This window comes from Camelina sativa, chromosome 16, assembly GCF_030686135.1.
Source record: "Camelina sativa cultivar CO46 ecotype springtype chromosome 16, ASM3068613v1".
Lineage (NCBI taxonomy): Eukaryota > Viridiplantae > Streptophyta > Magnoliopsida > Brassicales > Brassicaceae > Camelina > Camelina sativa.
The window spans coordinates 27,964,893-27,980,493 of NC_141895.1; the positions used below are offsets into that span (position 1 = coordinate 27,964,893).

At 35.5% G+C, this 15,601-nt stretch overlaps 2 protein-coding genes across 52 annotated transcripts; one reads left to right on the forward strand and one right to left on the reverse strand.

Annotated features, from left to right (window-relative positions):
• The first annotated feature begins 5,200 nt into the window (after positions 1–5,200).
• Positions 5,201–12,531, forward strand: LOC104752425 (alpha-galactosidase 1-like). Of its 50 annotated transcripts, none has more exons than XM_087490935.1 (29): positions 5,206–5,586; positions 5,690–5,762; positions 5,847–5,915; positions 5,997–6,151; positions 6,263–6,324; positions 6,680–6,757; positions 6,848–6,929; positions 7,024–7,186; positions 7,286–7,381; positions 7,471–7,775; positions 7,876–7,947; positions 8,052–8,137; positions 8,387–8,444; positions 8,620–8,683; positions 8,764–8,823; positions 8,950–8,972; positions 9,065–9,300; positions 9,453–9,528; positions 9,745–9,942; positions 10,027–10,065; positions 10,166–10,235; positions 10,404–10,485; positions 10,572–10,649; positions 10,731–10,765; positions 10,841–10,947; positions 11,051–11,140; positions 11,230–11,288; positions 11,414–11,951; positions 12,040–12,531. In XM_087490935.1, the coding sequence occupies exons 12-17, from the start codon at positions 8,123–8,125 to the stop codon at positions 9,073–9,075; spliced, it is 231 nt and encodes a 76-aa protein (XP_087347061.1). In that variant the 5' UTR covers positions 5,206–5,586; positions 5,690–5,762; positions 5,847–5,915; positions 5,997–6,151; positions 6,263–6,324; positions 6,680–6,757; positions 6,848–6,929; positions 7,024–7,186; positions 7,286–7,381; positions 7,471–7,775; positions 7,876–7,947; positions 8,052–8,122; the 3' UTR covers positions 9,076–9,300; positions 9,453–9,528; positions 9,745–9,942; positions 10,027–10,065; positions 10,166–10,235; positions 10,404–10,485; positions 10,572–10,649; positions 10,731–10,765; positions 10,841–10,947; positions 11,051–11,140; positions 11,230–11,288; positions 11,414–11,951; positions 12,040–12,531. The 50 variants fall into 45 exon arrangements, with proteins under 50 accessions (XP_087347026.1, XP_087347061.1, XP_087347039.1 ...); XM_087490913.1 differs by having other exon boundaries at positions 8,950–8,968; positions 10,325–10,485; XM_087490907.1 differs by having other exon boundaries at positions 8,950–8,968.
• Positions 11,541–14,050, reverse strand: LOC104752426 (putative N-acetyltransferase HLS1). Of its 2 annotated transcripts, none has more exons than XM_010474556.3 (3): positions 13,585–14,050; positions 13,225–13,358; positions 11,541–12,463 (listed from the first exon to the last, which is right to left on the reverse strand). In XM_010474556.3, exons 1-3 carry the CDS (start codon positions 13,789–13,791, stop codon positions 11,617–11,619), a joined length of 1,188 nt encoding a protein of 395 aa, XP_010472858.1. In that variant the 5' UTR covers positions 13,792–14,050; the 3' UTR covers positions 11,541–11,616. The 2 variants fall into 2 exon arrangements, with proteins under 2 accessions (XP_010472858.1, XP_087347008.1); XM_087490882.1 differs by having other exon boundaries at positions 13,512–13,809.
• Positions 14,051–15,601: the final 1,551 nt, after the last annotated feature.

Below are 15,601 nucleotides of genomic sequence, written 5' to 3' on the forward strand. Positions count from 1 at the left end.
TAATACTTAAGCATAAGAAGAGCATTGCTTTTGATTCACACTCTTGCGATTGAAAAGGACATTATAGCTGTTTGGCAAAACGTACACGAATCTCAAAGATTGCAATGGATTTTTTTTTGATATGGTTCAAGGGATGTCGACAAAAACTTGCGAGTATTATGGTATAGAAAGATCCATAACGATTCTGGTATTGTTACGACAAATATAAATGTCACGTTCGTATGGAAACAAAAATAACTCTATGGGATGTCCCATTCTTTATGATGTGCTAAAGTCGTAAGTGGGCGTCTCTGTGGACCAACAATTGTCATGTGCACTCAGATTTTCAAAATCTTCCTTGTTCAAAAAAAAAAATAATAAAGAGAGAATTAGTCAGAGTAAAAAAGAATCTCCCATTCACCACTGTCTTTTTTTGTTGTGAATTGCCCTTACAGAGTTACAGTAGTTCGATTTGAACCATTATAATCATATATATATATATATATATATATTTTTTTTTTTTCTTTTTCGAAATTGGTGAAGGAGACACGATTGAGAGTGCTCTTCGTAAATTCGACCCTAGTCACTTTTGTTTATCTTCTTATAACAACAACCATAATAATACCGAAAATATTAACAAATACGAAATTTTTAAGACCTAAACCATAATTAATTACTTTTTAATAAAAGGGCCAGTCATGCAAATTTCACAAAAACCTCCATTGCAAGAGGCTGAAACTCCTATTTTGCCCCTCTTAGCTAGAATCTAATAATCCCAATCGATTTCGTACGACGGATACTTATCTGCGGCGGTTCCTCCGGGTCAGCGAACGTGAAGTCCGAAAACGACGAAGATCCCGCGGTGGAATCTTCGAACGGAGGAGATACAGCGATCGAAGGCGACTACCCCTCGCGGACTTGACCTTCTCTGATGACTGATTTGGCGACGAAACCACCTTCTCAGCCTTTACCTAAGGTTTGGTTAAAAAGCTCAGTTCATGTGCTAATTAGAATTGTCTACGCTGCTTTTTTTTTTCCAAGGATGAATGATTCAATATTTGACTTTTAAGATTGATGATTGTTTGGTGAGAAAACAGAAGGTAGGTTTGATCGGTGGTTCTGTTCCGGGGTAACGTTGACCGATTCACCGGACTTTTGTGATCTTTTTAGGAACCGGTGTAGAGATTGTGGACCAAACTCTAGAATACCCTTGCAATCAAAAGTTTATTCATCAATACCCTTTTGTGGTCTAAATACCCTTTGACAAAGAGTTGACCAACATATCTCATTTTTACCCTTAACTCTAACCCATTTTTATTTAATAAATCAAAAAATTTTAAAAAGAAAAACATGTGGATCCAATCAATTTTTCTCCACCAATCGGGTTCCTTCTCTCTCCCCTCTCTCTCCTCTCTCTCTTCCGATTTCGTCCTCGTTCCCCCCACTGTTGCTCCTCTCCCCCTTCCAATCGATACAAATCGAGTCCATAAAAATCGATTTGATTCTAAACGAAAGCAAAAGATTGGGATTGAAGCAAACAACAAAGCAAAGCAAAAGATTCAGGTGATATTCTTACATTTATTTACCAATGCAATTAGAGTTCTTGTGTTGTTGAGGTTCATCCTAAAGCAATTAGGGTATATACCTTGAATGCTCATTCAATTTATTCTCATTTGTATTAGTGTCGAAATGGGTCGCATACTAAGTGGATTCTAACACTTCATTCGAACTGAATCGTAAAAATATTCCGAAATAAATAGTGATTTTGTGGAGTCGATGTAGTACAACTGGTAGACTAGGTATAACTAATACAGGTACAATCGCTAGCTAGTATTTGGTACAACTGGTAATAGTTTGGTACAACTTAGACGGGTACAACTAGCACAAGTTTGGTACAACTTGGTAATACTATTTACACGACAGAGGTTCCAATGTGAGTTTTTTATTTTATTTCAGGCACAATGAATAATAATCGTCGGATAATCATCGTTTTTGATTACGGGGGATATTATGCAACAAGGGAAAATGAACTAAGATGGATTTCAAGAGAAAAAGTTCATCAATCTCTTAGAATGGAGATATCTATTGAAGAGGTCAGTTATTCTGCATTGGTTCAGAAAATATGCAGAAAGGCAAAGGTTGATGAAACTATGACTGAGCTAAAATTGAGTTACGTTCCCGAATCAGTGCATCCTAAGAGACCGATACACATACGTGATGATGATGATCTGATGTGTTATTTGGAAATGAATCCAGATCAATTCCAAGTTTTGCATGTGGAAGTCGTGAATGATGTTGAAATAAATCAGGGGGATGGAGCAGTGGGCCTTGGGGTATTCGAGGACGGTCTGTGACGATGTACGTGCTAAGATTGTTCTTCCTAATTTTTATGTCACAAAAAGAGGAAGAAAACCAACAAAAAGGATTCCATCAGCCGGAGAACATGGACGCAGGAAGAAAAAGAAAAATTCGAGTAGGAGCTGGTTTGATAGTGAGGGTTCTCGGACTTAGTTTCTTATTTGGAGAACTTAGTAAAACTTATTTTTCCCTCGGTACAACTATTGTCATTTGTGTGTGTTTGTTTTTTGTGGATTATCTTGATAGACATGTTTGCTTATCTTTAAGGGAAAACTTATTTCAGTTAAATTGTGATTATCTTCCTTAGGTTAGTTGCCAAAAATAATTATATTATTATTTATAATTAAAAATTGTAATTAAACTTTTATAATTAAAAATTGATAATTAAAAAAAACAAAATAACTATATTATTATTTATAAATTTTCAAATAAAAATAAATATGACAATTGTATAAATAATTAACAACAAAAATATTAAATATACATTACTAATTGAAAGAAAGAATTGTCATAACAATTTTCATCATATTCAAAGTTTATCATGAAACACCTTATACTTTAAGGGTTACTTTGTCGTTGTAAACCACATATAATTACAAAAGTTTAGAAAATTATGTTTTCAAACATATGATCGCATGAACATGTGTAAATGTATCTCAATTAACCATAAACCATGTGTGCAACTAAAATTATTGGGTTTTGACATGGTATAACTAATTACAATAAAAAATTCGGAATTGTACAACTTGTCAAGATCGGTACAATCTGAAAACTTGGAACAACTAGTGCATTTTGGCGGCTACACATGTATAAATTGGCGGCTACACGTGTTTAAATTGGCGACTACACGTGTTTTTTATGTGTCAAACAAAATTTTAATTTTTGAAAAATTAAATTGGAGCGAATTCTCTCCCCTCTCCCTCTCTCTTGCGATTTCTGGGTCCAAAAACAAAAACAAAATTTCCTCTCTCTGGGTTTTTTGGGTTTTCGATTTCTGGGTTTTCGATTCCTCTCTCTGGGTTTTCGATTTCTGGGTTTTTGCGATTTCTGGGTCATCTCAAATCTTGAAATCTAATATAGACAGCTGAAGATGGATAGGAGCAGAGATATAAAGAAAATTAAGAAAATATGTTTTCTCGTTTTTTTTGGATGTTTTCTTGTGGTATGTCTCGGAAGATGGTACGACTAAGTAGAACTTGTTCTTGGAAGATGGTACAACTACGTAGTACTTTGTAATAGTACAACTAAGTAAAACTTGTTCTTTGTAATGGTACAACTAAGTAAAACTTGTTCTTTGTAATGGTACAACTAAGGATCGTTTGTGTGGTTCCATTTGCCGATTGCCGGTAATTTGTCTTGTTCTTGTGTGTTATTTTGTCTGCTTAAACACACAACATAAATTTTGATGCAAACTGAGTGTTGTACTTAAAAACATAGTTGTACTTACTTTAACATTCCAACCAAGTTGTACCTAAAAACATAGAGTTGTACTTAAAAAAAAGAATTGTACTTAAAAAAAGAGAGTTGTACCTAGTTAAACATTCCCAGTACTTAACAAAAACCATAAAAACAACCAAAGAGTTCACATATTGACTCATAAAAGTTCACATACTGACTCATAAAGGTTCACATGCTTTTTCGAGTTTTTCTGCCTTGTTATAATAGGAGTCCTTACGACAACGGAAGGTCCCGTCCCCTTCTTACACCGTGTGAAGCAACAACATCCACAAACCCATCAACTTATGATTCGAATCCTTAAGCATATGGAAGAAATGCTTGAACTGTGGGTGCCCTAAAAACCAATCTAACTCCTCTTCTTTAAGATGACCGCCTAATAAGTTTACCGTCTCTGAAATAAAACACTTTCCAGACATCTTGAAAGGCTTCGTATACTGGGAGTAATCGAAGTACATATTCAGAGGTTGCATTACGTCGCATTCATCCTCAGATCCCTGCAAGACACATATCTAGTTATACAAAGTTTTTCTAAGTTATACTTTTTCTAAGTTTTCCTAAGTTATACAGTTATACTTTTTAGAACGAATTCTTATTCGAACGGTTATACAATATAGAGAAGATACATACCGATGAATCCTTATCATTTGACTTCTCAATTGAGTTCGTCTTATCGGAATCACGTTCAGCTTCATCCCCACGATTTCCTTCTTTTTCGAGATCTGCTGGGGGATTCGATTTTTCCACATAGCTTGGGTTCTTTGTACGAACCATTACGACTCTTGCACACAAAAAAAAACAACCGATTTCAACTTCCACTTCACTCCAATTCATAAAAGATATCGACGAAACCCCAAAATTGAAAACCAAATTACCGAAAATCGAAACCCATATTACCGATTTTGAAAAACAAATAACCCAAATTCGAGAAACACCAACCGATTTCAACTTACCCAGAATCAAGTTATCCTTAGTTGCACTTGAGGGAGAAGAATAATTAAGCGGGATTTGATCGAGGGAGAGGGGATTTCGTGAATGAAGGAATTCGAAAAGTTGGTTGTTAAAGAGGAGATCCGATTTTAAGTGGATTGTCCGAATTTTGTGGTTTTGGGTGGGTATAAGGTGGTTGGATCTGTAAATAACAAAAGGATATTAGGGTTTTTTGTCTTTAACCATATTTTTGATTAAAAAAAAATATATATATATGTTTGTTATTATCGAAGGGGATATGAGAATAGAAGTTTGATTGCAAGGATATATTAGATTTTAGTCCAGAGATTGTGGAGAGTATATACACGTGTCCCACAAACTTATCATTATCACGTGGTCTAGAGTGTTTGGGCTGTCTTTTTTAATGTTGTACTTGGGCTTTTCTCTTAATGTTAATACTCCATCCGTTACTTAATATAAAATGTTTTAGAGTTTTTTGCTTGTTTCATAATATAAGATGTTTTCAATTTTCTAGATAATTTTTAAGACTAATTTTATATTTTTTAGTTATTTATTCTATGCAGTCTTGTTTATGATTGGTTAAACTCCTAATGTTTTTGTTTTGGTTCTCGTACTAACTAAGTAAGTTTCCTATTCGTCTTTTGCAGGTACTGTTTTGATATCGAATTTATGATCCGATCATCATCGCTCCCGACCCCAGCTTCTGAATTTTCACGCATTACTACGATTTGATTTTCATAAATTCTTAATTCCTATGTACGCGATTAAGATGTGTATGCCACGGCTCGCCCTTCTGTCTTATCATGTTTAACTTGATGACAAAGTAACACAGACCTGCGACAGGTTTTTGTCTTGTTCGATCATCTTCTCTCAAAGTCTATACTTTTGATCTTATTATTATGTTTCATCTGATTTTATTTTTTAACTCTTGGATCTGTTATTGTAGATTGTGGAGGATGCTTTGCTCTGTGGGTGATGGTTTTTGATGGATCGTTGTCTTCTCTGCGCTACCTCTTCAGGTAGTGTTCTTCCTTTTTTGCATTTTTTAAAAAATTTAATATTGGCTAATTGTTGCTCCTCTGTTTCTTGTGTTTATTCCCCAGATGACGTTCTTGCTGTGTACACGACATTCAGATGAGAGATCGATGATCCACAGATTATCCCCTACACGAGTTTGTTCTTAAAATTTGTCCCTTTTTAACTATTATTTCTATTCAATGTCTTTTTAATGAATCTATATCTCTTTGATGCAGATCGTGGAGGCACCGGAGGGACTGATATGATAAAGTTTGTGCCTTTATGTGTGTGTTTTTATTGCAGATATTTTACAAGCTGACATCATTGTTCGTGATTATGCTGGTTGGAATTCTTGGTTTGCCTTGAAGGTCTTAGACCAAGTCTCCCAAAGGTACACTCTCTTCTTTTGACACTCTTAGTCAGGTAGTGTTCTTTCTCTTAACCCCTTTTTCTTAATTTCTTTCTATATAAGTGAAAAAACTTCTTTCTCTCTTTGATGCAGATAACGAGGAACTAAGGTTCCTGTGTGGGAGAGTGCGTTTGATTTCTGAGTTCAACTTTCAGGTTACTTTACATCTATACACCTTTTTTGCCTATCGGTTGTTTCATTTAATTTTGGCTAGTTGTTGGTCCTCTGTTTCTTGTGTTGTTTTCCAGATGACGTTCTTCTTGCTGTCATGTCTCATTATATCTTGAAGGATTTCTTTGATCTGTCGTTACTCCCTGTTGCCTGTTTGACAGTCTCCCTTTATTATATATCCCATGCAGCATCAAGAACCTGAAGCCTCTTTGACAGGCTTTGATGGAAACGCTTCCTCTTAATACATCTTTTACTTTCGATTTTTGTTTCTTCCTCTTAATACATCTTTTACTTTCGTTTTTTGTTCTGTTCCTTACGTTTCTTTCTTTGTTTTTGCAGGTGTTTTGGAACGCAATTATGATCTGATCATGGCGTAATTTTCTCCATGCTGCTATATCTTCAGGCACGTTCTCACAGGTTCCTTCTTCTAATTAAACCCATCTCTGGTTCGGTGGTTTTTTTTTAATTACATGTTATTAACTTGCCGTTTTTGTTTTGTTGGTTTAGATTTGTGGAGGATGCTATGATTGATCGGTGATGGATTTGACTGATCGTTGTCACTCTAATTCATGTTGATTTTTCTTCTAGGGTTTGGTTTCTTAATTTGAATCGTTCAAGGCCTTTTTTTTTATATATTGTGTTCATGCGATTTTAACTTTTCTTCGCGCTATTATATATTTTAGATTGTGGAGGAGGATGCTTTGATCGGTTGGTGATGGTCTTGAACTTTGATAATCATTTTTGTCTTCTCTGCGCTACATCTTCAGGTAATCTCTTGGACCTTATTGTTGTTGTGACCATTGGCGTTTCTCTCCACAACTAATCTCATCTTCAACTCCGACCAAGGTATACAAATTTTTGTGATATTTAACTTCTTAGCTAAGACTAGGTAGGAGCTCTCTTTCTATCTATCTGACGTTTCTTCTAAATTCTTAAATTGTGCAGAAGCAGATCCGAGATGGTTTTGAAGAAAATTGGAAAGTCTCATAACATACCTCAACAAGTTCGTGTTCTTCGTAATCCTCCTGCTTCACCATCTGTGTAAGTAACATTCACCACATGTTAGATTATTTCATTATATTTTATATAACTCTGTTGTCTTCCAACTCTCTGAATCTTTGATGAATTAGAGATATGGTGCAAGCCAGTGTCGTTTTGCAAGTGTGGATCGGAGGACCTTGCTCTGTCCACATGACAGCAACTCTCACTCTCTCGGGACAAGCTGCAAGTGGCAACGTTTTTTTTTCTTCTTATCTGAGTCATTGCTTGACCTACTTAAGTGTTGTGCAGCAGATCTTATGCATTTGCCAGGAGAGCCCACGAGAGGATAATAAGAGTCGGATGAATATATTTAAAGAGTTAAAAAGATGTTGGAGGACAACAGTTGTCTCTTGCGTTCAATCCAAAGGGATCTGTGCTCGCTGCTGGTGTGGAGGTAAAAAAAATGTAGCTCTTAGATGCATTCATCTCTTTTTATAGATGAAAGAAATCAACTTTAGTGGATCTTACGCATTCTCTGTTTTGATGCATTACAGGATGGGACTTTGAATGGCCTAGCTTGCATGAAAACGTTGCTTAATGGTGGTCCACTTTGTCGGGTTTTGGAGGTGAGTGCTTCTACTGCTGTTCCCACAGTCTATCAAAAGAGAAGGTAAGTTGTGTTTTGCTCTTACTATATATATCTTTTAACTTTATATACAAAAACTTCCAGCATTATTGTATCGGATCTGAGGAGTTTAAATACTGAAATGCCGGTCGAGATGTTTGCCTCCTGTAGATCTTATGGAGACAATGCAGGTAATTTTAAATTTACTCCCTTATTTTTATCTGCCACCATCTTGTGTAACTATATAGCATCTGATTAAATAATTTGGTAATTGTGATCATGACGAGATATAATTTGAAATTTAGGTTTTGAGTATGATTATGTGTCTATAGTTTGATCTTATCATATTTTGCATCATGCCCTTTGGCTATAATTACTTTTACCATACAAAACGACAGATTCTGGCTTCTCACGTTTTTTCAATTTGTTCTCTCTCTCAGGTTCTGAGCCAGCCAAGCAATGTCCCCTATCTTGAAGGAGATTCTGCCACGATCCAAGGTTTGCTTGTTGTGTACTCTTGTGCTTCTTTGTGTAATTTTTACATTTACTCCCTTATTTTTATCTGCCACCATCTACCTCAACAGGTAAGCGTTACGTTACACTGTCGGGTTTTTGTTACAATTTAGATCATAATTAATGCGACTGAGATTTTTCTTTTAATATGTTTCTGTAGGAGAATTAGAATTCTTGGAGCTTCGAACTCAAAGCCACGGTTTATTCTGGAGTATCTATCTATGGTCCAATTACTCGGTCATGGTTTGTTATCTCTCTTCTCCATTGACTTTCACCTGATGATTTTGTTCTCTCTCTCGTGCAGGTTCAAGAGCCAGCCAAGCAATGGCCCCTATCTTGAAGGAGATTTCGTCCACTATCCAAGGTTTGTTTGTTTGTTTTCTTGTCCTTCTTTGTGTAATTTTACTTTATTCCCTTAACTATTGCATCTGTGCGTCTGTACAAGTAATATATCTTAACTGATACTTGACAACTTCTTCCTTTTTATCAGTTTACTAGGACAACAGCTGGTTCGTGAGTTCTCCTCTTTATCTTGGCTTTCGTTATTTTCTCTTTTCTAGGGCTATTCATCTGTTCTCACGGTTCTTTTGTTTCATATCCCACAGGAGGCCTCTGAAGAACGATTGCGAGAATATCCTGTGATGATGTGTACATCCTTTGGCGGATGTTTACATCATCATTGGTTTGAATTACAATTTTAAGGTTTAATTATTTTGTGAATTAGATAAAGGAGATCATCATCATTCAAGCAAGGTAGAGACCATGTACAACTAATTTCCATGAATGACACCATTCCATGAGCCAACGTCCAAGAAGAAGAAGAAGAACACCTCCACTCCAGGTTTATTTCGTATCATCCTTCACTTATGTCTGATTTTGTGTTATTATTTGTTCCTTGTGTAGCTTTGAGATTTCATAATGATCAGTGTTTCTCTTCATATTGAATTTAAAAACAGTTTGCAATTTGCTTAACTGGGAATTTTATTGTTGTAGGGACATCATTGTTCGTGGTTCTGCTGTTTGGAATTCTAGTTTTGCCTTAAAGTTCTTAGACCAAGTCTTCCCAAAGGTACGTTCTCTCTTCTTTTTGACACTCTCGTAGTCATTCCATCACTGATCGGCTGGTGATGGTTTTATTTGATGGATCTTTTTTGTCTGATTTTGGCAACCAATCATTTGTTTTAAGGTTCAGAGCATACTTCAGATTTTTTATTGAAATTTTATCTTAAGATATGTCTTGTGAATTATGTTTTTTTAGTATTCTAATGATGATTTCATTCTGCAGCTTGCTTATGGACCGACGTGGTTATTGGGGAAGACTCAGTACATTAATCATTACAACATGATGACAAAGTAATTCGCTTCATATGTTTTTGTCTTGTTCGATCATCTTTTCTCAAGTGCCTCTTGTCATACCTGTTTGCGGAACAGCTTGTGTTGGCAAGTCCACTTATAGCTACACAACTTGCCAAATGTCTCACAGGTAACTCAACAGTAACCATTATTCATCTTTTCATTTCATTCTCATTTTTTTGTAACACAACTGTGCTTTGTTTTGTCTTTGCAGGTATCCGTCTGATTTTGGCAACCAATTATTTGTTTTGAGGTGCAGAGCATACTTCAGATCTTTGATTGAAACTTTATCTTAAGATATGTCTTGTGAATTATGGTTTTTTAAGTATTCTGATGATGTTTTCAATTTGCAGATTGCTTATGGAGCCAACATGATTATTGGAAAAGACTGAATGGAGGATAAACCTCATACAGCAGTAACAGGTAACTCGCCAGTAACCTTTCTTCATATGTTCATTTCATTCTCATTTGTTTGTGATTTTTTTAATAATCAGTATATGCTCTTTTGTCAGACATGGATTATGAGCTACTTCGAACAGCAACTGAGTACGTTTTTTCTCTTTTCTAATGTTGTTACATACTATAAAGCAGATGCCCAAACATGTGTCGAGTTCCCTTTGGAGTTGGACTTGCTCCCCTTACATGAGCGTTGAGCAGTAACCAAGATTCCCAAGTAAGTGACCACGTTTTGCTTCCATAAAATGATCTTGAGATTTCCATGTCTTAACATCCTAACATGTTATCATTTTGTTTCTTCAGGTTTCTACAAAATACCATCTTTATGCCATTGTGGAGCATCTTTTGGTTATTACTCTGCTTAAGTTTGATGACGCCAAGGTAATATGATATAACAGTTTTATTTGATTTATGAGTTTATACTGTTCTTCACACTACTGAAATCTCGATTTTGTTCCTCAGATGATTGCTGGGCTGAAATTGCTTGTGACAACATGGTATTAAACACTTGTTTGTGATTCCTTACTTGTTCTGCAGTTTTGCTGGATGTTATCTTCAAATCTGTTTTCCAGGGAAGTCTGGTGCGAGAGAAGTCAACTTTCCCTTCTGGTATTATAGCGCTTGCGGTTTTATATTCACAGCAAGGGCAGTTTATGCTCGGGATTTACTCAGATGCCAGGTAAACTGCAGAACTTCAGTGGTTAGAGGAATGAATTTTACACTTTTCCTGGTGCTAACATGCATACACATTTGTCCTTATAATTGTTTTGGTTTATTTATAGGTATTTTACTTGCATGTATACACTTGCAGCAAAACCATGCCAGGTTCTTTAGGCCATGAGGAGCATGATGCCAATACGTTAGCAGAATGGGTACGTTCTCACATTCTTTTTCATCTCATAAACTGGTCACTTACCTGATTTGCAGACAGTGAGTAACAATACTTGGGATCAAATTTCAGGGAATTGATTACTTGAAGTATGACAACTGCAACAATGATGGATCTAAGCCGACTGTCAGGTTAGTATAACTGATGATATCAGTTGAGTTTCATGTGTCCCTCTCTCCCTTCTGTTATTCTTCTTCCTAAAGCGTCTCTGAATTTCTTTTGTTTTGTTCCCTAAGTAAGTTTCTTCGTCTTGCAGGTGTTTTGGAAGCGGATTTATGATCCGATCATAGCTGCCTCCTTGATACAGAGGAATTCAGATAAGTACTTACACTATTATTCTCTTATACCTAAAACTTCAGAGCAGTCTTAAACATGTAAAGAAGAGTCACATAAATGTTTTATTTTTATTTTTATAATCATCTTTATGTACAGTAAAGTTAAATATTTTTGGAGCATTGATTAGATATCACGAGGATCAACAAAAATCACGGAGGAAGAAGAAGAAGAAGAAGATGTCGAGTTAGTCCAATCGGACGGGTCAGGTTCACCGGAGAGTTTCTTGAGACACCAGAGATCTTGGGCCCATGAAAGCCGTTTCCAATGAGGTACGGCTAAAGCCACCGCGTCTGATGGGCTAAGCTCTGCCGCTAGAGCTCCACATCCTCCGTCGTATCTCCCAATGTTATGCACAAAAGAGCATAAACTTCTCATTAGACGTGGACCGTCTTTGCCTTCCATGTGCATGCCATACATGAAATAAACCCAAAACTTGTCGAACACGTTAGGGAACGAAGGTAATTTCATCCATGGCATACAAGAATCGAGAAATCTCAAACCGGAGCAAACCGCGTGAGTTAACCGAGATACGCCTTTCATTTGCAGCCTGAATACATCTTTGGTGCTCCAAACGCTTAATATCGCAAAATTAGCTTCGCTGTTTGATTTGAGACCGTGTTTTTCGTTTGGCACGGCTAGAAACGTTCCTAAGCTGTTGCGGCTGGTTAAAATTGCATCGATGTCACGAGGGAAGAATTCTGAGTCTTTGAAGATTCGAGTGTAGATTGATTCGGCGGTTTCGGGAGTTAATCGAAGGATTGTGATATCTGAACCGATCGGTTTGGTATGGGCGTGAACCGGCTGGACCAACATCGTCGGTGTACGGAATTTGACATAGGAACATTTTTTGGTGAACAAGTTAATGGAAGGCTCATTAATATAATCAGTCGCCATGTACGCGTAGGTTGCGCCTTGTTGCTTGAACCATTCTTCAAGTGCTCGCACCAATTTCGTTCCTATGCCTAAGTTCCTGCTCAACAGATCATATTTAAAAGTTAACTATATATTAGTGCAATGATCATTCATACTTTAAAGAAATCTTAATAGATCTGATTTAATTTGTAGAAAGGGGATTAGTTTAATTTTGAGAATATAAAATATGCGAGAGGAAGGATGAATTTTTTTTTTTTTTGGAGAGAAGAGGAAGGATGAATTGGGGTGGATACAAGTGTCAACAAAGGGCAATTTCTTATTTTTGAATACCTAATTAACTGATTCTTGGAATCAATCAATCTACTTTTTCTTTAATTTTTATTTAAAAAAATGGAATGGAATTCGAATTTTGTAAAAGCAAAACATATATTCTCATATATACGATATAGTAAATGAATATGTTTAAAATGATGTTATTGCTTTTAAGCTAAGTGGGTTTTCTATTTCGAAATTCATGAATAGAAAATTAAATTCTCTTATATATACGTGGAAAGGAAAATAAGGAAACGGGTAAACAACTAAACATGGAATGGACACGTAAATTCTATATTTTAATATTTTAGATTTATAAAAACAATTAATGACTTCAAATAGCGAAAAATACTTGTGAACAAATTTGTTGTCCTCGTCACGTTAATTAATATGATCATTATAGATAACGGTAATGGCTAATTACTCGTCCATGATTATTGTGAAAAAAGTATGAGAGGGACCTTTTTGACATCAAACTAATTTAGTCCACAAACCATATTAATCACGAATAATGATTAATCTTGTGTAAAAAAGGAAAGAAATTACCGATGGGAAGGTGAAACACGAAGACCAAGAACATAAGCGAGTTTGACAAAGATAGAGTTGCCGCCTCTAGTCACAGTTTTAACACATCCTCTTACAACTCCTACCATCTTTCTTCCATCTCCGTACTCTGCTACCTACACACCTCCTCCCAATTTTCATTTCAATCACATCATCATGAAATTTCCATATCACAAAAAAAAAAAAATCAAATCCCATATATAACTATACAGTCTCTCGCGAAAGGAAAACTGCATGCAAGATTAATAAATAAATAAACAATGACTCACCTATAAATAGTGAATGTGCAAATTCATGAAGAGTTATATTTGTTTACAGAGAGTACGTATAGTTATGAATTACCAGCATAGTGTGAGAGGGAAAATGACGAACGCGACGAACCGGATCGCCCAATAGATCAGAGACCAGAACCGGTTTGCCATGATGATTCCCGGTTTCATCACATTTTCGTTCCATCTCTTCCACGTCACACTTGTCGCTCTCCTCATCGTATTCTCTCACCACCACCGCAGCCGCAACTGCCGCCGAGGCCGCTATTTTACTCGACATGTAATATACAAGTGTTGCGACGAAGAAAAAAATATGTAAGTGGGGCGTCTTTAATTTGGACAACAACACCAAAAAAAAAAAAAAAAGTCTGATGGAGAGAGGGGTTTTGATTTATTATTGGTGGTTATAAGTTGTGATTATTTCGTGATGTCATGTATATATAGAGACGCCTTTGCAAAGTTTATGGGAACCTTTTTATTATATTAAAAATCTTTGAATGTATTGTTTTTAATTTGGTACAATAATAATCATCACATTTAAGTTTATGAAAGAAAAATCATCACAATATATAATGCTTTCCGTAAACCGGTTGGTCGGGTACTTTTTGGTTTGTCGAAACACAAAGGTAGGAAAAATGTGACTTTAATTACAACTGTGTGATCAAGAGTAAGACATGCAATGTATGATGGACCAAAAATATACCAATTAATCGAATGATTTCGAAAAAAAGATGATCCAATCGTTTATTTATATGTTTTGGAACGAAATTAGTATGATCAAGCACGTCGATCATGTGAGAGCGGAGAGCCGACTAAAGTAGCTAGTTTCTTATATATATGTTTGTCCATTAATTCACAAAAAGGTCCATACGATTACAATTCACAGGCCGCCCCTCATAAATTAGATTAGTCTCTCCAAAACAAGATATGCAAAACTAAACTACGTGAGTAGTGTTTAACTAAAATTTAAATCAGGTATAAATTCCCCAGAGACTAAAGTTGTACAGCAACTTATGTGGGGAAAATGATGTAAAGTTAATCGAGGCATATGTGTAGTTAGTGCATATGGCGGCCGGCGGTTCTTTACGCTAAATAATTGTAGTTATTCAGTGATTTATAATATAGACATATAGAGGAATACTACTACTTCTAAGAGTTAAGATTTAAGGCCACGTATATTCAGATAGTATTTATTTTTCATGGATTTATTCCTATATATTCATCATAGAAAGAACTTTATTTGAATTGGTTTGTTATCATATAGGACGGTAATTAAGACTGCTAATGGCCCTTCATTAGATGCTATCATATATATAAATTATTAGATAATGACATGACATAACATTTGAAATACCTAATTGATAAACAACCGAATTTAGAAAAGGACAAATGTCAAGTTCATATAATTGAGAACTTTGAGTGTTCTGAATATTGGTGGATTATGAATTTAAAATATCATTTGACAAAGAAAGCACAAGGAACATAAAACATCCTATGAACAACCAGTGAGACAAACAAAAATTGACACATACAGAAAAAATATTGATTAATATCATTTTTTGCCAACAAAACCACATATTACATTTATTTATGATTCATTTTTCTCGATTTTTCTTTGTCCCTTCCGATCATTGGTCGTTGGCTCTATCTCATTGGGCTGGCTAGTGATATCTTTTAGATTGTGTCTTAACTGTAGTGAAAAACGACGTCGTACTGTAATAAAGTCCGATAAGCACTTCAGACCTAATTCAATATCCAAACGACAACTACCTCTAAAGAACTAATGTATATCCTCAGCGTGAAGCCAATGTACTACTCGTCTACTACTATTTAATCGACAGCACATATATATGTAGTTATATTTAACTGTTTCTTTGCAACAGAAAAATAGACGTTACTAATTCATAAATATTTTTGCTCTTTAAAAAACCTGTCGGTGGGAAATGATATTTTCCATAAAATGTTTTATTTTAAAGACTAATACTATAATTATCCAAAAATTCACAATAAGGTAGTGGAGTGGTGGAACAATAAAATAGTTATACCAATTTATTATCCACAAAAATGCACTAAAATCTCAATTTCTAGAA

Excerpts from the sequence above, each read along its gene's own strand:
- LOC104752425 (XM_087490885.1), top strand. The coding sequence starts at position 10,594 with ATGCCATTGTGGAGCATCTTTTGGTTATTACTCTGCTTAAGTTTGATG. Across the intron at positions 10,948-11,050 it reads GGGATTTACTCAGATGCCAG|GTATTTTACTTGCATGTATA; the intron begins GTAAACTGCAGA and ends GTTTATTTATAG. Across the intron at positions 11,141-11,229 it reads CCAATACGTTAGCAGAATGG|GGAATTGATTACTTGAAGTA; the intron begins GTACGTTCTCAC and ends ATCAAATTTCAG.
- LOC104752426 (XM_010474556.3), bottom strand. The coding sequence starts at position 13,791 with ATGTCGAGTAAAATAGCGGCCTCGGCGGCAGTTGCGGCTGCGGTGGTG. Across the intron at positions 13,359-13,584 it reads TTCCCTCTCACACTATGCTG|GTAGCAGAGTACGGAGATGG; the intron begins GTAATTCATAAC and ends GGAGGTGTGTAG. Across the intron at positions 12,464-13,224 it reads CGTGTTTCACCTTCCCATCG|GAACTTAGGCATAGGAACGA; the intron begins GTAATTTCTTTC and ends TCTGTTGAGCAG.